Below are 24,319 nucleotides of genomic sequence, written 5' to 3' on the forward strand. Positions count from 1 at the left end.
AAGAATTCTAACAGGAATATTTGATCCATCTGTACTCAATTACCCTCAATAATGACTTTTCATTACCAATTGTAATACTTGACCTATAGTACATTAAAGATTTTAAGTCACAAAGACTCATGGAATAGAACCTGGTCAATAGAGATGTCTTTAAAGCCAGAAGGACTTTAGAGTAAAATCATGCTGTTATGATGACTTTGTCTGCAGATTCCCCATCCTTTCTTTTTTGTCAATTGAGGTAAAACTCATTCACAAATTTTAATCTTTCCTCTAGTCCTTCTTTCACTCACCATATCTTGTTACCATAGCTTGGACCTTGGTTCCACCATCTTGGTGGTTTTAGTTTTTTTTTGGTCCAATGTTACATTTCTTTCCATTTGTGCATCTAGCCTTGTACTTTGGTCCATCCCATGACTTGTATAATTCCATGTCCTCTTTACATCACTTGCCAGTCCATGTGACACTTTCGTAATTGCAAGTCTCTAAGACAGTATTTCAGGGGGCAGAGAAAATGACGCTGGAGACATGGACATGCTTTGACCAAATTTATGTACATTATAAAGACAGAATAATAAGAACATATTTCATTTTTATCAACCTAAACTAATTTATATATTATATTTTAGAAATATTTAAAGCACATTGCAGTGTGTTTTGCTCTTGGATGGATTTTCTATAAGAAATACTGTGGCATTTGATCAATATCACTTTAACATATGACCTAGTTTTCTGACATGGAAAGCTAGGTTGCAGTATGAAGTTAAAGTACCACAGATATGTGTAGACTGCAGTGGTGCACATAGGTAAGCTATTATTCTTTTTACTGTGTGCTGTGATGTACTGGACTATATTAATATTAGGTGATATTCCTCAACATATTACAGTTATCTCTCAATCTAAATATTCCTATTCTTTCTTGATAATAGACAATTTTAGGCAAACATGCTTTTCTATAGCACAGACTCTAATTCTCAGCCCCCTGATAGCTTAGTATAGACATATAAGTAAATTCTAGCTTATGAACTCTGAGACAAAAAAGATATGAATCTGTCTTCCCCATCCTTCTGTCTACAGAGGTGAAGCCACCCTTATCATTTCCTTGTCCTTATGATCTGAATATGATAAAGATACAGGAGAAGGAAGAAGAGTGATAAAAGAGGTTTGACAGCCTTTAATCCCAGCACTCGGGAGGCAGAGCCAGGCAAATCTCTGTAAGTTCGAGGCCAGCCTGGGCTACAGAGAAAGTTCCAGGAAAGGCGCAAAGCTACACAGAGAAACTCTGTCTCGAAAAACCAAAAAAAAAAAAAAAAGGTTTGACAATTGGAAAGTACAGAGCCAATATCGTTGCCTAGGCCTGCTGATACCCAGCTGTCATGGACATGTGAAATAGACTGGCTAAGCCATTCTTGTGCTGACTTTTAGTGACAGTGATCTAGCCTAAAGTCCCAATAACAGAGCTTAAAAAGTAAGATTATGTAATTAGTTTGGATTTTTCTTTTTCTTTCTTGTCTGTATGTGTATGTAAAAATGTCTGTGTTCATGCAGATGAATATGTGTATAAGCAAATGCATACATATACATGGGAGTGTGTGTAGGCTAGAGATCATTGAGAGAATCTGAGTGTTCTCAGGTATCATTTTTGAGCAACTATCCACTTTTTATTTAAGTTAATTTATTTTTACATTTTTTGTACATATGTATGTGTGTGTGTGTACTATCACACACATCAAGAATCCCAAAGTCAAAATCAGTTTGTTTTTGGATGGAGGGAGTTTCTTGGAAGTGGGTATTGTTGCCATCTCAAAGTTATTACTCCAAAGCAATACGTTTTGGAGTTTATCCTGCTTTGTAGCATGGTTTATGTCTCATCTAAGTGTATTAATAAAAACACATCCATACATTTCTTTAACTATAATATTACTCAAAAGCTTGGTAAATACTTAAATGCTCTTTATGGAAGATGGAATTTGGGACTCTTTAATTAGTAAACCACCATCAATGACAAATAACACTAACTTTTCCAAAAACCCCCAACCTCAAGTCTTTCTCCATGTCTTTTCCATCTTCACATATCGTTTGGTTTAAGAGACCACTTCTTAGACTCTCTCCCGCCTCCAGACTTCTGTGGAATGCGTCTCTGAGGACTGCTTTTAAGCAGCTGTCTCAGCCCAGGGATTCACCCAAGGCTGTAAGGGCACTGGCGTCATATGCCACACGGCCGTGTGGCTCATTCATTGATGGTTGCTTGCAATTCTCTTGGTTTCCCTTGTATTTCATGGTTTCAGTCTCAATTCCATGGACTATTTTAACATATTTAAGCTCAAAAGTATATTATTAGCCCCAAAGCTCATTAGTTAGGTGGGCTACGGATGCAGTTCTCTGTGATGGAGACTTCTTATAAATTCATGTGTGTCTACTCCAGATATTACTGGGCAAAGTCATATAAAATAGTGAGCGCCTGCTACACGTTACAGGTTTCAAAGAGTAATGATGTAGATATGAGGCCCACCATGTCTAGAGGAGTACCAGGCAACATATTCAAAAGATCACCCATTGGTTTATTTGTTTTGTGTTGTTCCTTGAGACAGGATCTTATTATATAATGAAGGCTACTTTCATATCTCCCATCCATCTGCGTCAGTCTCCCAAGTAGGGGGATTTCAGGCCACCCCCTGCAGACTGAAGACTCTTGTAGCCTATTTTACTGTTTTTCTGTTTGTTTGTTTTATTTCAGACTTAGAACATGGATTATATCCCAGTGAAAGAAAATCTATGCCGGAACATTCAGTGAAGAATTTGGTACTCTTATTTGGCAATCAGTTAATCAGCTGATTGAAATTCCCCACCTCGGATGATCTCACAGTCTATTTCACACTTCCAATCTCTCTTCTCATGTTATACCATGGCTGAGAAGCAGTTTTAACTGGATAGATGGCTTAGCCAACTATTTCTGGTATCTGGCACCTCACGTTGTACAGACATGAAGAAGTGGTTCACACGCATCCCTGCCAACATTGTTTTCGGGAAACCCTGTGGCAGAGACCTCTAATCCCAGCTATCCAGAAGGCTAAAGCAGCAAAACTGTATGATTGAAACAATCCATACTCAAATACTGCCTGAGCTACATAGTGAATTCCAGGTCAGCTCGGGCCAGTTCAGAGAGACTCTGTCTCAATACAAACAAACAAAAAACAAAAACGTTAGGACTATAGCCTGGTTATACAATGCTTGCCTACAGCTCTCTCCCTTTATCTCTTCTCTCCTCTCTCTCCTCTCTCTCCTCCCTCCCTCCCTCCCTCCCTCTCTCCCTCCCTCCCTCCCTCCCTCCCTCCCTCCCTCCCTCCCTCCCTCCCCCCTCTTTCTCTCCTCTCTCTCCCCGCCTTCTGCCTGTGACTTAGGATGTAAAGCACTCAGGTATTGCTCCAATACCATGCCTATCTCCTTCCTATCATGATGACAATGTACTAAACCTCTGAAACTGTAAGCAAGCCCCCAGCTAAATGCTTTTTTTCATAAGAGTTGCCTTGGTTATGGTGTCTCTTCATAGCAACAGGACACTGACTAAGACATATAACATATAGTTTATTAATTTCTAAACATACAGATACACTTTTCACTCAAACTGGAATATGCTATACTTACTAATTTGACATGAACAATACCGTGGATATCTTTAACATGAGTGCCATGATTTTTCATTTAATCTTGTGTGTGTGTGTGTGTGTGTGTGTGTGTGTGCTCTTGTATCTCTCTGTTTATGTGTATGCATATGATTGTAAGGGTGTACATGTATGTGGAGGCCAGAGGTTGATGCTGAGTGTTCTCCTCTATCACTCTCCATCTTTTCTTTTCTTTTTTTTTTAATTTCAACTTTATTTTGTGTGTGTATGTGGGGGTGTTATGCCTGCATGTATGTATGTGCACCAAGTACACGTCTGGTGTCCATGGAGGCTGGAAGAGGCATTGAATCCACTGGGACTGGAGTTAAAGATGGTTGTGAGACAACATGTGGGTGCTGGAAATTGAACCCAGGTCCCCTGAGATAAGCACTGAACAATCTCTCCAGCCCCAATTCTCCATTTTATTTTTGGGACAGGGTCTCTCATTGACCCTGACATTACCACTTGGCTAGACCAGCTGTCCAGCAAGCCCATGGATCCCACTGTCTCTGGCCCTTGAGTGCTGGGGTTAAGGTATGCCTTGCCACACCTAGCTTTTTACATGTATTCTGGGAAATCAAATTCAGTTCTTCCTGCTTATCCAGTGAGCACTTTACTGACTGGGCCATCTCTGCTAGCCCTTCACTCCAAGTCCTTAATGGCTGTATAGTATTCTATACAGTCCATAATAGTGACCTATGTACTGATCAAAATTTAGGCTGTTTCCTTTAGTTTTTAGTTTTAGTAAATATCTCTGTACATATCGTTTTATGTATACATTTGTTTATTTTGGTACAATTTGAGCTGATTTTTAATTCATAGTTATTTAACCCTCATTAATAACAGGTAAAACAACAGTTATTACACATTTTTGTGGTGATATTGTGTTCCCCAATATAGTGCACCCTAATAAACTTATCTGGGGGGGTCAGAGAACAGAACAGCCACAATATTAAACATAGAGGTTAGGCAATGGTAGTACACACGCCTTTAATCCTAGCATTCCAGAGGCAGAGATCCATCTGGATCTCTGTGAGTTCAAAGCCACACTGGAAACAACCAGGCATGGTGACACATGCCTTTAATCCCAAGAAGTGATAGCAGGAAGCAGAAGGGTATGTAAGGCATGAGGACCAGGGACTAGAGCCTGGTTAAGCTTTCAGGCTGTGAGTAGCAGTTCAGCTGAGATCCATTTGGATGAGGACTCAGAGGCTTCCAGTCTGAGGAAACAGGAGCAGCTGAGGAATTGGCTAGGAGAGGTTAGCTGTGGCTTGTTCTGTTTCTCTAATCTTTCAGCGTTCACCCCAATACCTGGCTCCAGGTTTGTTTTTATTAATAAGACCTTTTAAGATTCGAGCTACACATTGTAATTCTAATGGTTTCTATCTTAGCCACACTTTCTATAGCATGTAATCTTCAAATTTTGAACCTATATGTTTGCATGTAATCTTCCCATTCCAAGGCAAGCCAAAAGGTTTTAATGCTGCAACACTTTGGGGTGTTGAAATGCTTAAAATAGAAAATTTAAATTAGAACTTGCAAATGAGATATAACTACAGCCTTCAAAGTGCAGCCTTTAGCAGTATGTCGAGGAGCAGATTCCTTCCGGCATTCCTCATATTGATATCAATGGCCAACCATGAGCATATGTTGCAGGAATGTTCAATGTGTTGGTAGGCAGTGCGGCCAGATTTATCTTATTTTAGGGAGCTATGCCATGAGTCAGTTAATATTGTCTTGTGTCATTATTGCATTCTCTCCAACAGATTTGAGAGGACATATGGAAATTTCTGGAAATGGGACCTGAACATTCCAATCATAACAATTTAATGGAGCACTGACATTTCAATACAACTTACACAAGGAAGGGAGTGTTCGCCAGAGGCACAGAATATTGTAGGTATACAGGCTGAGCATATTGATGTCTGCAGTAATGCCCTTGAGCTCATTTCAGTGAACTAGTGATACACTACTGATGTAGTTTGTTAATAAAAACCATAGTTTATGGAAATAAGAGAGACTTGGAAAGGTCCCTCTCAAACAGTAGGTGGGTAGACCCAGTTCAACAGAATGAAGAATATCTACTTTATGTTTTGTAATTGTGAATTTATGGATTAAGATTATACCAGGAGAGGAGAAGAAAAGTATCTTTTAAAAAATTTTTACTGCACAAAGTGTTCCAATCTTCAGGGTTTCTTCAACTGTAGCAGAAGAGTGACCGGAGAAGAAACTACCAGATTTACATCAGTTTATGTATGTTTAAAAATATACATAAAGGAAGCATGCAACCTTGAATAAGAGTTCAATGCTAACTCAGTCATGTAGGGCCACCCCTGTACTTTTCTGATCTGGAAGATTCCTCAGGGGAATCCTTAGTTTCATTCAAAGGGGCCTTGGTATAAAATAAAAATGAATGTCATGTAGTGGCCCTTTTCAAGAAAAGGCTTAATGGTGTGTCTATTGATAGTGGATGTACTAGAGTAACATTTAAAGTACATGTGAGGTATTGTCTTTCCATATGGACAGGATTATTTTGAATTTTCAAGAGTTATTGTAGTTTTAAATTCTGTGTATATGTGTGCATCTGCATGTAGGTATGTGCAGATAAGCGCAGCGGCCCACAGAGGCTGGGAGAATGCATGGGATGCCCTGGAGCTGGAATCACAGGTAGTTGCGAGCCACTCCTCATGGGTGCTGGGAATTGAACTCTGGTCCTCTGGAAGAGAACCGTATGCCCTTACCGTCTGAGCCATTTTACCTGTCCCAAGTTGTTTTTTGTTTGTTTGTTTTTGTTTTAAATATGTGAGTGAAAATGACTAAACATGCTTTGGAAAAGAAAACAAGGCCAAGCAAATGAGACAAAATTAAGTAAGTACACTTCACTCTTTCTTATAAAACTTACATGTCATTTTCCAGAAGGCCATGAACTACAAAGTGGCAGGCTGTGGGTGGTGGCTACTAATTTCCAAGGAAAGCAAGCCGTGTTGATTCCTATCTTGAAACAATTTTAAAAGGCCGCAAACCAACACAACGTTATTAGTGAAATCGTAAGATCATTATATGTCAACTCTCACATATCTCCATAATCTTATCAAGTGAATGGTCTTTAAATTGTATGGGCTACATAACGGAGTCCAAACAAAATGAAACTAAACATCTGTGCATCCTTTTCAGCCCAAGCAAATTCGTAAGTAATGAAAATAAGAATATTTACCAACATTTCGAAAGCCAGATGATCTATGCGTGAGGCTTACCTTTCTCTTGCGCAGTCTGACCTGATTGTCTATGGTCTCCTGGGTGGTCACTGGGCCCCTTGAGTGTAAACACTGCATGCCATGGTCTATGTTGACCTTGAGAGGGCTGTTGTTTTGATGTTCTGAGAACCCAGTCTTCTCCAGGTCATTTTCTGCTGACATTCCACCGGGGCAGGAAGGCGGCTGCAGAAGGCAGCTTCTGAAATCTGCTTTCAATAATGGCAGCCCTCTGTCTGCACCAGGAGCAGCCAAGAACTCTTCTTCTACTACAGGGTGGCATGTTTTTTCCTGTTCCTCTTTAGAGAAGTCTGGTTTCCTTCGCTGTTGAGCGATTACCGCAGAATTAAGCAGTTGTGTCTCGGGTGTAGTATCTTCCACGTTCAAAGAACCGAATGTATTTACTTGGGGCACATCTTTTGTTTCATTTGAACTTATATCCTTACAAAGCTCCAGGCTTTTACTTACAGCACCAACACCTTGCCTGTTCCCTCTTTCTTCTGCTGTAGAGACATTGGCTTCATCAGCTTTCCTCCAGGAGTTATATGAGTCTTGGTTACTTTGCCTGATGGACAATGCCTTCATGAAGGAGCCTGCTCCTTCGACACAGTGTTGACTGTCTCTTTCGTGTCTTTGGGGAGTTGAAATCTGTGCATCATTGATGAGGTGGAGATCAGAATCAGTATCCTCATCAGAAATGTGCACTAGTGTCTCTGTGCTGGCTTCCAGAGACAGAAACTGCTCGTCTCCTTCCTGGCTGCCACTTTCATCCACCTCCTGTGAAATGTGACCCATTGGCCTCCCAGGAAAGTCTCTAGGCTCTGGCCCACAACAGCAGTCTGGTAGAGAGGCACACTTCTCTTTCTGGTCCACATTTAAGGTTGCATCTTTTTCCATACTTGCCTGCAAGCTGTCGGATGCCAGTCCGTGGTGACATGCTATGTCATACTCATCAGAATTAAAAGGCTGTCCAGTCTGTTGGGTCACATGCTCTTCCCAGCTCCTTTTTCTGATAGCTACAGACATGTCGCCATAGCTTAGCAACAGACAAGGAGATGCATTCCGTATGACGCTCACCAGGGATGGAAAATGACCAAAGATGATTTTGAATTCATGGATCACGGAAGAGAGTGTGTTCTGCCATTTTGTTGCCTGTTAAAAAAATTTGAAAATATGCTGTTATAGATACATTTCCAAGGTAATAATATTTCATGGCAAAGAATGTAAATCTGTGCTGTTAAACAGAGGTAGGAAATAATACAAAGCCTTTGCTTAATAGACTTAATGGTTTTGTTTCTCAGAATCAGTCTAATATTAGAGAAAAAAATTGCATTTAGTATTTTTAGTGAAACCTTATCAGTACTTAAAAACCAATTGGGCTGGTTTATTAGTGAATGAAGATATAAGTACCAAAACGTTTTAAGCTCCATTAAGAAAATATTTGAATTGCAATACTTAATAACATTCACTGGAAAAACTAACTTTTTGCTCTGGCTTTGCATGCTTTCCTGATTTACTTTTGTGAACAAAAGCCATTAAGGAAATTGATTTGCTGTTTGGTTTGAATCGAAACAAAGGCCACCAGGGAACTGGTCCTGCAAACTTGAGCAACAGAGACAGCATATGCAATACATTAGTGTGTAAAAGAACTCATACTGGTTCTAGTGACCAGGATGTCTCTACCCCAGGGTATAACAGAGAAGCAGAATAATACAGTTTAGTTCATATTAACTCACAATTCATGAATAAGAAAGTATGACTCATTTTATTATAAGGCTTTAGGCTTTAGGATAGATACTTCTATCCATATATTCATTTTCTGCCATTATTAATATCATGGAAATATTGTTGAAGCCATATATATATACATACATATATATGTATATATGTATTCAAAGCAATAGATCTAGGACATGAGCCAATGTTTTAAATTAGATCGAGCTTTCAAGGGCCAGGCTCAAATAACCAATGGAGTTCATTGTCTCCACAGAATTATGATATTTTAACCTTCATCATCCTCTTCCCTCATGTTTTTACTATGTATGAATTCTATTGTGAAGCAGTTCAGGTGAACCCAAAAGGAGATGTGAGCATAATAAAACAATTAGATCCAGTCTTCAAATACTCAAGTCTTACTCTCTTTCCTTGTAAAGATGTTCGTACGTTTCTGTTAGGACTTGGACCATACAGATTTAAGCAAACAACAAAATCACATGTAAGGAAATGACAAAATGTAAGAACTTTCCAGGTCTGCATCCTCTCTCTTGAATTATTTAAACTATTTAAAGGAAGCAAGTTGTATCCATGTTAAAGTCAGCCTTCTAGAACTGACTAACTCAAATGTCAATCTACAGTGAAAACACATTACTAGACTGTGAATGAAAAATCCCACTGAAAGAGCAGACAGTTTTTAGTTTCTGCTCTGCACAGGAACTGCCAGCATATAATGTTGCCCTCAGCCATAAACCAGATTAACTGCTAGACTGGCTTCAATCCCATCTTTTGAAAAGGACTCTGACTCCACACCAAAAATTTCAAGTTATTCTAACTAAGCACATGCTAGAAAGGTAAATAGTCACACCCTATAAAGATGGATGGAATTAAGATGTGCTAGCATTTTGGTACCCTGGTAGGACCAAATATCCTTCTGGATACTTTTTGATTCCTTCCGAGGTTTGTGGCCATCTTTGAAAATGACCATCATTCATATTTTCCATGTTGGCATTCACCTTGCACTGAGAAGAAAAATATAAAGCCTCTGAATTCCATGCATAAGTCATTATAGTGTGGGAGGCTACGGAAAGTGGAAAAAAGACTCAGATGCAGGCCAGAATGTTTCTGCTTTCATGGGCAAATTTGGGTTGTAATAGGGTGGTTCTGTTTTAGATGCTTTCTTTTCTTTATTTTTATCCAGTGTAGAAGGAACAGGCTAACTTAAGAAATGCCAAGTGGTATTACTGTGCCATTCCTAAGCCCCATTTGTGTTTAGGTTGAGCTTGAATTCTGGTTTCATTTCTTTCACTAAAGAGAAACACAGTTCTTTGAGCTCCCCAGAAACTTTGAGCTGAATCTGAAAAATCAATACACAGTATTTTTTTCTTCTAAGAGCATATGATAGTTGTAACTTATTCTACTTAGCCATGGCAAGTAGGTCAGTGCTTCTGTCATATTGAAGTGTGGTAGTTCAACAAATTCTGAGACGATCTAACAACACACACACAGGGATTGTAAGTTAGTCAGATTCACTATAGTGTAACTCTGTCCTCATTTCTAATCTAGGCTTTCAGAGTATTTTAAAATCATTTTATGACCCTATGCTGTCTAAAATATTTCCTACTTATTATTATGGACAACATCATTATATTTTCAACACTATTCCACAGTCTGTGGCCTAAAGTATTTCATCTCCATCATCTTTCCTATGCACACTTCTTATTTAAATCCAGATTCTTTTAATTTCATAGTTAAATCTTCCACTTAAAGCCAGGGAAATTATTAATAAATAGAAGCATTGAGTTATTGGCACTGCATCTAAGCACACCAGCCCAGTTTTCTAAATTATCTGAACTGACTAAACCCATGCTGTAAGATGGATTCTTTTTTAAAAGCCTGACTTTCCCTAAGGGAGTCTATCTCCAGTTGTTTTATTTAAAATTATCTTCAAAACCGGGGACCACTATTCCACACATTTCTGTTACATTTCTTTCCTAATCCTTTTCATGCAATTTTATTCAAAATGAGCTCAGCTGCTGAGGATTTGGATGGAGGGTCTGGAAAAGTGTAGGTCATTCTAGGGTGTTGATTTTATGAAGTAAATTTCCATGGGGATTTTTACTTATGCAATGCATGTGTTCAAGCATCACTGTGTCCATGTTCCTAGAGACTCTACACACTTCTAGTCATGCATATGTCCTAGAAAATCCTCATGAGGTGTTCAAAGCCACTTTCTGTGGTACTATTGCATAGCATGTGTAGACAGGAAGTGATTTCTGTTGTTTGATAATTTTGTACAGCTCCTTTACATAAACATCTCATATAAGTTAGACTTAAGCACCATTGGACATTATAGTATCTAAAAATGAGAAGTGGAGACATTCTAGTTTGAGAATCACTGACCAATCTGTCATGTTAAATCCTCACATTGTAGTTTACATTTACTTCTGAAATACACACACAGTTTGTAATTTGCTTTTCCAGTTAGAAGAAACTTTATTGATTATTGTCAGTTCTACATGATGCAAGAAGAAGAAGAGGAGGAGGAGGAAGAAGAAAAAGAAAAAGAAGAAGAAGAAGAAGAAGAAGAAGAAGAAGAAGAAGAAGAAGAAGAAGAAGAAGAAGAAGACGATGACGATGATGAAGACGACAACGACGATGGCATAAGGAAAGCCCCTGTGTGGCTGGAACAGTGTGTGGTGGTATCCAGTGGAGAGCAGTACAAGAACAATCACTATTAAAACCTCATTTACTATTTAAAGAATGGTAGATACTGTGCTAAACGTAGAGATAGAAATGCAGATATTATGTTCTGTCTTTCTGGTTGCACCTTTTAATTTTATGCAAGATACTCATATAAACAAAAAATAGTAGCATCATTGATGGATATGAATATTGTGAAGACTCTCACACCAGTTGGGAATATCATCTTTCTGCTGTCCCTTTCCTTACCTCTCTTTTTTCTTTAATAGAATAGAGAGTGATGTCGGGTATGGTAGATGCACTAGATAAATCCTCACAGGATGAAATCTTTGGTTCATTTTCTGTCTCTACAAACATCTAAGCCCAAAGGTAAGCTTGATAGAATTTCCTACTTGATGGAAGAAATCTTTCCTCTGCTTCCAGAGACTTACTATTCTAGGACACGCTTTGGGAAAGGTAATGGACACAGTGACAAATGCTGGAAAATTATTTGAGTCTTAAAATTCATTAGCAATTATTTTAATTTCAAAAATCACAGAGAAGTGATCATTCCTCAGGAGCACTTCATAAAAACTGGAGGGAATCTTTCCTTCAAATACGAGCAAAGTACATCATATGCATGTGTGAATGGATCCTAGTAAAGTCCATTATTCTGTGTGCTATCTTTTTAAGATTTCTTTTTTTTAAATTTTGAAGTGTGTGTGTGTGTGTGTGTGTGTGTGTGTGTGTGTGTGTGTGTGCATTTGACTGCTAGTATCCACAGAAGCCAGAAGAGTTAAATCTAACTGGAGCTACAGATAATTGTGAGTCACCTGATGTGGGTGCTAAGAATCAAAGGTGGGAACTCTGAGAGAGCTATACCTACTTTTAACTACTGAACTACCTCTGCACCCCTCTGTGTGCTAATTAAGAAAAACAGGCAACCTTCTGGGACTAATGATGAAGTCTTTAGAGCAAAGAGAATCCTGGACAATACGGTAGAACAAAAGAATAAAAAATGAGTACTTTCAGAAGCATCACTGTGAAATTTCAGAATGTGGGTCACATAAATAAAATATCCTTAATGGTTTCAGAGAAACAGAAGATTGTATTAGAGGAATTCTGAATGAAGATGATGTCAGGTTTCTCAGAATGAACACTGGAAATAAGATGGCAAGCAAAGACGTCTTTAAAATCTTGGGTTAGAATTTATTTCTGCTTTGAAATATATTTTTAGAAGTGACTAGAGAGATAGACAAGGCAACAAGAAAGCCAAGAATTCAGTGGAAATGTCTGTGTAAGAGAATTTCTATGATGGAAATTCATATAATAAGTTTCTGTAAAAAATGACTCTAAGAAAAAACATCTTTAGAATGAAATGTACATGTGTACACTGAGATGAATTGTATAATGATGAGAGACAATTTAGGTGGAAAATTATTAATAGCAAGAATTACAGAGAATATTAGAGGAACCAGTTATTATCTCTAGGAAAAACAGTTTTATCAGAAAGGAAATGCAATCATATATACTACGTGGATAATCTGCATGTTGTATACATAGTAAAAATAACACAAATAATCAATACTGACTCAAAAACTAATACAATGGGAAATAATCATTTTTAAAGCATAGGGCTTTGTGAGGGGTAGAGTCAGAGATATTGGAGGAAATAGAGGAAGGTCCTTATTTTCTATAGTAAAAATTAAGGGATACTTTCTAAAATGGAAAATACATTATATTATAAATTTCTATTACTGTTTAGAAATGTGGCTGTAAATATCAGAAGAAATAAACAATACAAACATAGAATATGATTTTATTTGGATATAGGAAAAAATCTATTGCTGTAAAATCTTCCTAAAATGTGTTCCTGTACATATATAAAAAGAGTTTAAATGGAATTACTCTATAATGGGATATGGGGATGGACAATATCTTTACTAGATACTACAGGCTTGCAAATAAAGAGCTCAGTAGCAGAAATGTGTTATCTTTTTTGGAGTTGTTGGCTGGTGGGTTCTCCTAGATCTCCAAATATTACAGGTTATTGCTGCTGCTTTTGGTTGTTCTCCAGAAGTTGATGGGAAGACTACATTGCAAAGACACCACATAACTAGAATCATAGAACATGAAGAAATCAAGCTGTTATTGATGTGAAATCTTCATTCCTATTGTCTAACTTATATAGTACTGAAAAGGTTATGCATTTGACTACAGGAGAAAAGTCATCAACTTTCTTACTCTACTGTGTACCCAGTGAGCTATAATATAGTCCTGTCCTGGTTAGATATGCAACAGTGACATGAATATCGTGGGAGTAACCAACCACTTTCTGATTGGATTTCAGTGCCACTGTGCAAGATGAAACCCATACTTAGTTCTGCTTCTGGGGCCTAGGTAGGTCATGGGCCTAGGGGAGAACCTAATACTATTATTCTGAGAAATGGACATAGTAATTAAACTGATTACTAATGATTTATCATTATTCTAAAATATTCTCAACACTAATTAGAGAAGAAGTATTTTCTTTGACACTAGATTGTCATTAAGATAGCAAACACCAATTGGTCTTGCTTCATAGAATAAAAGACTAAAGACCATGGAGTGCTCAGCCCTAAATGGGACATCTATATCCCATTCCTTCCCGACAATGCTCAAAGGTCATCAGAGAAGAAGAGTTTTTCGCAGCCAACACACAAGTTGTACGTACAAATCGACAGCAGCCATGACAGCATGCACTCCTGTGCAAGCTCCAGCCAGACACAGTGCCAGCATGGAGGGTGAAGGTGACATGGTAGTCACTTCTGTAAACGGTCCATGCTCCCCACACTCTTAATCAAATTAGAATAAGTCAAGTACAAGAACTTTAAGTCCCTGAAAAAAGAAATTGAAGAAGATGTCAGAAAATGGAAAGATCTCCCATGCTCATGGATAGGCAGGACTAACATAGTAAAAATGGCAATCCTACCAAAAGCAATCTACAGATTCAATGCAATCCCCATCAAAATACCAACACAATTCTTCACAGACCTGGAAAAAATAATACTCAACTTCATATGGAAAAACAAAAAACCCAGGATAGCCAAAGGAATCCTGTACAATAACACAACTTCTGGAGGCATCACGATCCCTGACTTCAAGCTCTACTATAGAGCTACAGTAATAAAAACAGCTTGGTACTGGCATAAAAACCGACATGTGGACCAATGGAATCGAATTGAAGACCCTGACATTAATCCACACACCTATGAACATATAATTTTTGACAAAGAAGCCAAAAGTGCACAATGGAAAAAAGAAAGCATCTTCAACAAATGGTGCTGGCAAAACTGGATATCAACATGTAGAAGGCTGCAAATAGATCCATATCTATCACCGTGCACAAAACTTAAGTCCAAGTGGATCAAGGACCTCAACATAAATCCAGCTACTCTGAACCTGCTAGAAGAGAAAGTAGGAAGTAGTCTTGAACGCATTGGCATAGGAGACTACTTCCTAAATAGAACACCAGTAGCACAGACTCTGAGACAAACAATCAATCAATGGGACCTCTTGAAACTGAGAAGCTTTTGTAGAGCAAAGGATACGGTCAACAAGGCAAAGCGACAGCCTACAGAATTGGAAAAGATCTTCACCAACCCCACATCTGACAGAGGACTGATATCCAGAATATATAAGGAACTCAAGAAATTAGACATCAAAATGCCCAACAGTCCAATTAAGAAATGGGCTATAGAGTTAAACAGAGAATTCTCAACAGAGGAAACTCAAATGGCCGAAAGACATTTAAGGAACTGCTCAACATCCCTAATCATCAGGGAAATGCAAATCAAAACAACTCTGAGATACCACCTTACGCCTGTCAGAATGGCTAAGATCAAAAACACTGAAGACACCTTATGCTGGAGAGGATGTGGAGCTAGGGGAACTCTCCTCCACTGCTGGTGGGAATGCAAGCTTGTACAACCACTTTGGAAATCAATATGGCGCTTTCTTAGAAAATTGGGAATCAATCTCCCCCAAGATCCAGCTATACCACTCTTGGGCATATACCCAAGAAATGCTCAACCACACCATAAGAGCACTTGTTCAGTTATGTTCATATCAGCATTGTTTGTAATAGCCAGAACATGGAAACAACCCAGATGCCCTTCAACTGAAGAATGGATAAACAAAATGTGGTACATATACACAATGGAATACTACTCAGCAGAGAAAAACAATGGCATCATGAGGTTTACAGACAAATGGATGGATCTAGAAAAAATCATCCTGAGTGAGGTAACCCAGACTCAGAAAGACAAACATGGTATGTACTCACTCATAGCAAGATACTAGACATGAAACAAGGATGACTTGTCTGCTACTCACATCACCAGGGAGGCTACCTGGAAAACAGGACCCCAAGAAAGACACAGGGATCACCCAATGACAGAGAAATGGAATGAGATCTACATGAACAGCCTGGACATGAGTGGCGGTAATGAAAGGCGAGGGTTGAGGGAAAGAGAGCTTGGGGGAGCGGGAGATCCCAGCTGGATCAACAACAGAGAGGGAGAACAAGGAATAGGAGACCATGGTAAATAAAGACCACATGAGAATAGGAAGAAGCAAAGTGCTAGAGAGGCCCACAGAAATCCACAAAGATACCCACACAACAGACTGCTGGCAGTGGTCGAGAGACAGCCCGAACTGACCTACTCTGGTGATGGGATGGCCAAACACCCTAATTGTTGTGCTAGAAACCTCATCCAACTACTGAGGGATCTGGATGCAGAGATCCATGACTAGGCCCCGGGTGGATCTCTGGGAGTCCAATTAGCGAGAATGAGGAGGGTTTATATGAGCGAGAATTGTTGAGACCAAGGTTGGATAAAGCACAGGGACAAATAGCCAAATGAATGGAAACACATGAACTATGAACCAATGGCTGAGGGGTCCCCACTGGATCAGGCCCTCTGAATGGATGAGACAGTTGATTGGCTTGATCTGTTTGGGAGGCATCCAGGCAGTGGGACCAGATCTTGTGCTCATTGCATGAGTTGGCTGTTTGAAACCTGGGGCCTATGCAGGATTGTTTGGCTCGGCCTGGGAGGAGGGGACTAGACCTACCTGGACTGAGTCTACCAGGTTGACCTCAGTCTGTGGGGAAGGCTTTGCCCTGGAGGAGATGGGAATGGGGGGGGGGGGTTGGGGGGAAGGTGAGGGGGACGGGAGGGGGGAGAACAAGGGAATCCGTGGCTGATATGTAGAACTGAATTGTATTGCAAAATAAATTAATAAAAAAAAAAAAGAAAAAAAAAAGAATAAGTCAAGTAGACAACTGTTTAGACAAGACATAATTGCACTTTAAATCAGTCCTTCAAGTGCGCACACTCATTAATGTCAAAGTTAAGTCTTTATCACAGCGAACGAGCGTAGAGAACAGAGATGGGTTTTCTTGATGAAAGTATTAAAGCAGCAATTACCCAGATTGTGACTTTTGTCACATCTGCCCATTGAAAAAAAATGAAGAGGAATGCCTTTCAGGACCAAACTGAAATAATTTAGGCAAAATGCTTATGTTCAGAGAAAACTAATAGCAGATAGGATTTTTTTCTTAATTCTTTATGTGAGTATACAAACAACAGAGGTAACAACACATTTCTAAGCAGAATTTCTAGGAGTCTCACAAGGCAGCCAACGTCCAGTAAAAGAATTAGTGCTTTCTTCATAGGTAGTCACATCACTGAATCCAAAGTTAGAGCAAGGTAGAATTGGGTTGTAGGAGAGAAAAAGTTTCAATATAGAATGCAAAGACTTATGTCCATATGATGTTGGGAAGATGTCCTTACGTTAACTGCTGTTTATACCTTAATCTCTCACAGAACCATTTCCTACATACTTTACATAATTATTATTTTAAGATTTCTTTAATTGAAATAGAATGACATTGATTCCCCCTCCTTTACCCTCCATCTAGCTCCTCTCTCAACTCCTTCCCATGTCCCATGGACTCTCAAGTTGATAACCTCTTATCACATTTGTGTGTGAACACAAATATGTAAATACAACCCGCTGAGTCCATATTTGTTGTCTGTGTGTTCATGTTTTTAAGGTTCACCAATCAGCATTGGATAACTTATAAGGGGATTCATCTCTGGGAGAGTTTAACACTCTGATTTCAGCTGTCAACACCATCCCAGAAAACCTCAACTGGACACAGTGCAGAGATCAACAGACCATGTGGAGCGTAGCCCCAACAGATACATCTACACTACAGCTCCTCCATCTATGGCTCAGAGAACATTGTTGAAGAGGGGCTGGAAAGATTGTAGGATTCAGGATAACTGGAAGTCTGCTGTGAAACAGTCTTACCTAGAAATGGCTGCATAAACAAGACTGGAACAACACTAATATCAGTGGGTATGTAACCAAGAAGGGGGGAAATGTCATGGGGTCACCCCCATGACAAAGAACTTCAGCCCACTTACTGTCACATACCTTAATGCAGAATGGATTCGTTATGCCTCATTAGCCGTTAGTAAGAAACATAAACTCTTGTTAAGAATCTTTATTGGTAAATTGCTCCATAAAGCTAAAAATACAATGTATGAGATGGCTTCCGTGTCTCCATGTCTGGAGAGCTTCAAAAACATAACTTTAGTACATTATAAAATGAGCCACCTAAGACAGGAGATTAAATAACCCATCACTGTTTCCAAGAGATTCTTCGTCATAGCTGCTAATTTTGGGGTTTTTGGAAGGAAAACAAAGTAAGCACCCAAATTAAAACTAGTAACTTATTTAATGCATGCTTTGGCGCTTCTCCTGGATTTGGAAAGCCTTTTCACATCCTTTGCTCTCAGAATAGACTTACTCCAGGAACTAGGAAAATTTCAAAATTAACCCTTTCAATCAACTAGAAGGCCACCCATTGGAAAAGAACAGGGTACTGCAAAATGGCAAGCTATTATTTTCGAAATGCCCTGTTTTTACCTTCAGGCTCCTGAGTAGGGTCCAATTTCCTTGCAGGGAGGAGTTGAGACCTGGTAACATTTGCCTCCCACTTTAGAGCCAGTTTTGCAAACCCTCCTAACATTTTTCGTAAGCATCCCACACGTCATTTGAAGAAATCTTGGAACATTTCATGATATTTTCCCTATCATGAAGACAGTTTTGGGAGCATGCAGCGTCTAAGAGATCCCAGAATTAACAATCACAAGGGACAATATGCCTTGTGGAAGCAGTACATCCCAGATACCTGCATTTTGGTGGCTTTCCATGCATTTCCCTTCCTATGTGAATACTTAGAAGCATGCTGTGCCTTAGTTGAATTTTGAAAATGAACTTAATGGATGGTAACTTTACGTGAACCCTTTTTCTAGAACAGTGGTTCTCAGCCTGTAGGTTGCGACACCTTTATATCAGATATATATTTTTAAAGGTTTATTTATTATGTATACAGTATTCTATCTGCATATATTCCTACACCCCAGAAAAGGGAACCAGATCTCATTATAGATGGTTGTGAGCCACCATCTGGGTTCTGGGAATTGAACTCAGGACCTCTGGAAGAGCTGCCAGTGCTCTTAACCTCTGAGATACCTCTCCAGCCCTATATCAGATATTTTTACATTATGATACATAACAGTAGCAAAGTTACAGTTATGAAGTATCAGTGAAATAATTTTATGGTCGGGGGTCCCCACAACAGGAAGGACTGTATTAAAGGGTTGCAGCATTAGGAAGGTTGAGAACCACTGTTCTAGGATGTCTCATATCAGTGACCTTACTCTGAACTTGTTTCAGATGAAATTTTTCATGTATAAGGAAGAGTTTAGAGTTAAGCTTGATGATTGCAACTTGTCCCTCCTCACCTTTGACTAGTATTCACCAGCAACATGTAGTTTTGTCTCTTTATAAAAAGATATTTCTGTCCAAGGGACATGGGCTATAATGCTTTATCATCATCATAGTGTGATGTGGCTTTGCTTCAAGTGGCCACTTTATTTTTAGCTTGGTTATCATTTCTAGGAAGTCTTTTGCAGTAGAAATAGCCATATCTCAGTGTATAAGAGATATGGTGCACGCAGCACGGTAGACACAGGTGCTTAGATAACCAGGTGAGCCCAGGAAACTGAACCTTTAGCTGTTCCTTAGGCACAACCTTCGCTGAACTCGAGAAGAAATTCATGGGAATCAATCTCTTCCTGTCTGCTCAGTATCCTGTCAGGGGCCAGCACTTTAGATCTCAGCTTCTGCCCACTGTATGTAATATGTATCATTTCATCTCAGTATCGATGGATACACATTTGAGCCAGTTTTTGTCAGTGGATGGTTTTCTAGATATCGGTGTAATATTATAGACATTAGAAACTTCTGATGATAAGAATAGTAGCTATAAAAAAAAGGTTTCATTTATCAGACACATCAAATGGACCAGGTACTCTACTTAGTGTGTTATATTTGTAATAATACAAATGCCCTATAAAATTACTGACATCGCTCAATTTTATAAAGAGAAACACCGAGAGAACTAAGTATCTAGCTAAATGTTAAGTAACACTTCAATAAGCAGACCTCCCTCCCTCCCTCCCTCCCTCTCTTTCTGTGTATGTATTTGTAGGCAAGATATATGTTAAAGTACATTTTCCCCTGGAGATCTTAGTTGTTTCTTAAATCATTTGAACGTTGGTTTCCCCACATCTACAATGAGAGTCATGAAAAACTGATAAGAAAATAATAATGAGTAAGTGTGATTTAGAAGAATAAGTAGAGCACTTAATTGAAAGCACATTTCAGGCACCCATTAGATGCAAAGTGATGCTGATGTGGGGAGAGGAGGAGGAGAAGCCAGAGATGATTTCATGAGGATTCCTCCAGCTGCAGAATCATAGTTGAGTATGAACTGGAATTACCCCCTTGCCAGCTCATGTTATTTCAGTATGGCTGCGTTACATCAAAATGTGCATCACGGTGATTCGAACCGAGGAGCCTCAAGGAGCAGAGATGGATTCAGAGTTAGTGTTCTGAATCTTTTATGGTCCTTTCAGTATCCTGTCCTGTGTGAACTGGAAAAGCCACTAGCTCCCCTCATGCTGGCCTCATATAAGCTTTCATTTCAAACTATTTCTGGAAGCTCATACTTCTGGATCTTAATGAATTGTAATGTCATTTTGTAAGAGTGTTGTTAACCTCTGGCCTCAGCTTCTGTCTGCCAACCACTTATTTTTCTTCCTCTTTAACAAGTATTACTCTATCATTTCAGGATGTCCAGGGAATAGGGTAAAAGTCCAACTCTCACACATTAACGTTCTGCAACCCTGTTTTCCTCCTCTCTTCCCTTTGTTCCCGATCCGTTCCACAATTCACTGACAAACAGGTATTCACAGTCCTTAGTGAGTTAGAGATATTTTTAGTTGGTCTCTGATCTTCCCCTTTTTTGCCCCTCCAATTAGTTGTTCCAATTTCTCTTTGATTTACCTGGATTGCATTGTGAAAACACTTTGAGATTTCATATAATAGAATCGCTTGAAACATGCAACCAACCGCTGCTGTCGCTTCTACTCATTCATCTCAGCTAATGGGAAACTTCTTATGATGATGTTCTGTATGCTGTCCTCCTATTTAAAATTTTGTTCCTGCATTTGCTTCCCTGCCAATTCTTTTCAGGGTCATGTATAAACTTTTCAGGGTCATGAATATAAGTTCCTTTTTATCTGTTGAGTAAAGCCAACCTCCTTCAAGTCAAATTTCAATGTCTATAGTTTGCCTTCATTTTGTAAAAACTTCTTTGGAAACTAAGCCCACGTCCTTCTCAAACCTCTTACGCTGACAGGCAGTTTAAAGCCAGAGAAGATCCATAGTACCGTAGTACCATAATACCTCAAAGCTGATCAAGAGGGCCATTTCTCTGTAAGTTTATTTGGTTTAAATTTTTTGCTTCAAGGAACTACTCCCAAGTATCGCACTTGATATATTTTTTTCCTATTTAGTTTTTCCCCAAAATCATAAACTTAACTATGCAATGCAGCTAGACATGGAGGGGAATAGGGAAAATATGGAACCCAAGGAGCTTCAGTGAGAGCAGAGATTGCATGGTATTGCAAGCAGATGGGGTGTGGCACCCTCCTGAGCTACAGAAGGAATGGTCTGGTGGGTAAAGATGCCTGCAAGTCAAGAGAGTTAGAGTTGTCCACAGTCAGAAACCGTGATCTTTATGCTTTAAAAAAAATTCTGTGAGTCCACCATGGGTCATTTATTACCCAGAACCACCCCCTATATTAAAATCATTGTAAGAAGAGTTTTCTCATTGCAAGACAGTACCATTTTACACTTTCCAAGAAGAAACCAATAAAAAACAGAAGACGTCTCAGAAATGACCCATTTCAGACCAATTTTAAGCTCATGAATCCACTTATCAGTAAATAAGATTAAGCTTACCCTAGGAACTGGCAGCAAGGTGTATGGTATGGAAAGGTTTGCAAAGGGCTAAGGAAGTCTGCTTTCTATAAATGAGAATGTCCTTCAGAACACAGAAATAATCAATGTCCTTTGTTCATTAGACGCCTACGATTCTGCAGCAAGGTACCCAGGTTATTGTAATGCACTGTGATGGCTGTGGGGGAGAGTTTTTAGCATTGTGGGTGTTAATATTAGCAAACCCCTAAACTAAAAGCAAAACAGCCCATGACATATATTTTAAGGCAGTGGTTCTCAACCTGTGGGTTGCAACACCTTTGGGGGTTCAAACTGCCTTTTCACAGGGATTGCACATCAAATATCCTGTGTATCACATCTTTATATTTAACATATTTACATTACGATTCATAACAGCAGCAAAAGTAAAGTTATGAAGTAGTAATGAAATAATTTTATGATTGGGGTCACCACAACATGAGGAATTGTATTAAAGGGTCACAGCATTAGGAAGATTGAGAACCCCTGACCTAAGGAAAAGACACCCATTAGAAACAGAACATTTTAGTTTTATGGAAAAAGCTTTCTCTGGGAAAGCACACTGATACAGCACATACATGTTGTCAGAAAGGATGTATGATGCAGGCCTAGCCAACCCCCTCATTTGATGCTGCTCTGGTCAGCCCTTATATAATGTAAAAGAGGTGCAGAGGATGCCACTAGAGCAATGGTTCTCAACCTGTGGGTCACGACCCCTCTGGGTTGCACATTAAGTATTTACATTACAGTGCATAACAGTAGCAAAATTACAGTTGTGAAGTAGCCACAAAAACAATTTTATGGTTGGGGGTCACCAAAACATGAACTGTATTAAAGGGTTGCAGCATTAGGAAGGCTGAGGACCTTTTATTGAAACCTTGGAATAGATATAGGGAAAAAAAGATTGAAAACAAATTGTAGAATGCACACTTACATTTTCTTATGGACATATAGACTATTAGTACTTAGAATTGGAAATAAGCTGTAGCAATATTTAACTGTGATGATAGAAAAATTCATGGGAGTCTTGAGACAATTATAATGAAGGAAGGATTGTAAAATTACTTCTGGAAGTCATTGGTGGGGATAACTTTTTATTATGCTCTTTGAATATAAGAATATGAAATGAGCAAATTCCTCATTAAGTAATTTTCTTGAAAGAAACACTAGCCCTAAATGAGTACTATTATAGCATATGGATTGGCTTGCTTAGTGTAAGAATAAGATTTAACAAAATAGTCATAAAGCATGTAACTACTTTAAAGTCTGAGATGAAAGCATAATAAATCCTTTTAAGAAATCTTAGGCATTGAGAAATGGTGTTAATTGGTGAATTTGAATTTTTGGAAAAGAAGAATTCCAATTTCCTTTCTGAAAAGTAACCTCTGACTAGATGGACAAGATCATACTTTACTGTGCATAGTTATTACTTTGAGAACAAGGTATAAAGACCATAACACATAAGGCAGAAGACTGTAATTCCCTGTCATCTCCTCTACTAGTCAGCAGTGTGACTTTGGACAGGACATTCTTTGAGTGTTATTCCTCAGAGTCCTTGTTGGCAATCTCTGACACCACCAGAGATAATGGTATGTAATTCCTTTTCTTTCCCTGTCACTCTATCCAGTTATTTTATTAAATACTTTACATATGCCCAAATTCCTTTTTCGTGTTGGTGCTGCAAATTGAACCCAGGTCCTTGCACATGGTAGACAACTGTTCTACCACTGATCTATACTCCTAAAGCCCTAGAGTTTCATTTTCAACATATTAAAATGTGTTTTCCTCATTTTTTAAAAGCCTTAACAAAGCTTAAATTGTTAGTGACAATCTCAAAGCATAAATATAAATCACTCTAGCCTAGAAATTAAGAATTAAGTTAGCTAACACAGCAAATGGTCATCTTATACTTTATAAGTTTATGATTAAAACCCTTATTGATTTCTTATGATCCAACTGTCAAAACTGCTCCCCATTTTCCACTTAGTACATTTTGTGTTTGTTTCAGAGATTTGGAGATAGGTATTAACATTTGTTCTCTTTACATACTGTTGTTCCATACAAGTTTTCAAAAAAAAATTTCCTTCTAAATATTCAGGAATATAACATCATATTTATTATTATAACTCAAGGTTATTTCAATCTCTGCTACATTTGTTTACTCATGGATCACACGTTGAACCATTAAGACAATTTAGAAGCTTGAAAGTGTGGTGATAATGACTTCATGATGACATGAAGGACGAATGTATGGTCAGTTAAGTTTTCACATGACTGACACATTACACACTGACATTCAAATGGCTTCAGTTCCACAGAGTGTACTCATAGAACATGAAATCTGAGCAGTGAATTCAAGTTTAATACAAACAAAACGCAATTTTGACATTTAAATTCCCAAACTGAAACTAAATATGTAAAGACAGAAATAATTGGTAAATTTGTATATCTTTACGTCTCTTAAAAAACAATCTAAGGTGTACATTAGCAATTGGATATGTAATTGAAACTAGTCGGGAACAATATTAAACAATTTGATCTTCACAGTTTTCAAGAAAGCTCAGAATATTC

The 24,319-nt window shown here is 38.6% G+C and overlaps 1 protein-coding gene across 2 annotated transcripts in view; it reads right to left on the reverse strand.

Moving 5' to 3' along the window:
• Positions 1–24,319, reverse strand: part of Dlc1 (DLC1 Rho GTPase activating protein) — a 374,422-nt gene that overhangs the window by 348,769 nt on the left and 1,334 nt on the right. For both annotated transcript variants that reach the window (XM_052752051.1, XM_052752050.1), the window contains exon 2: positions 6,914–8,062. In XM_052752051.1, coding sequence (XP_052608011.1) covers positions 6,914–7,936 — 1,023 coding nt within the window. In that variant the 5' untranslated portion in view covers positions 7,937–8,062. The remainder of the gene's footprint in view (positions 1–6,913; positions 8,063–24,319) is intronic.

The sequence above is a fragment of the Peromyscus californicus genome, unplaced genomic scaffold, assembly GCF_007827085.1.
Source record: "Peromyscus californicus insignis strain IS unplaced genomic scaffold, ASM782708v3 Scaffold_23__1_contigs__length_62951481, whole genome shotgun sequence".
NCBI lineage: Eukaryota > Metazoa > Chordata > Mammalia > Rodentia > Cricetidae > Peromyscus > Peromyscus californicus.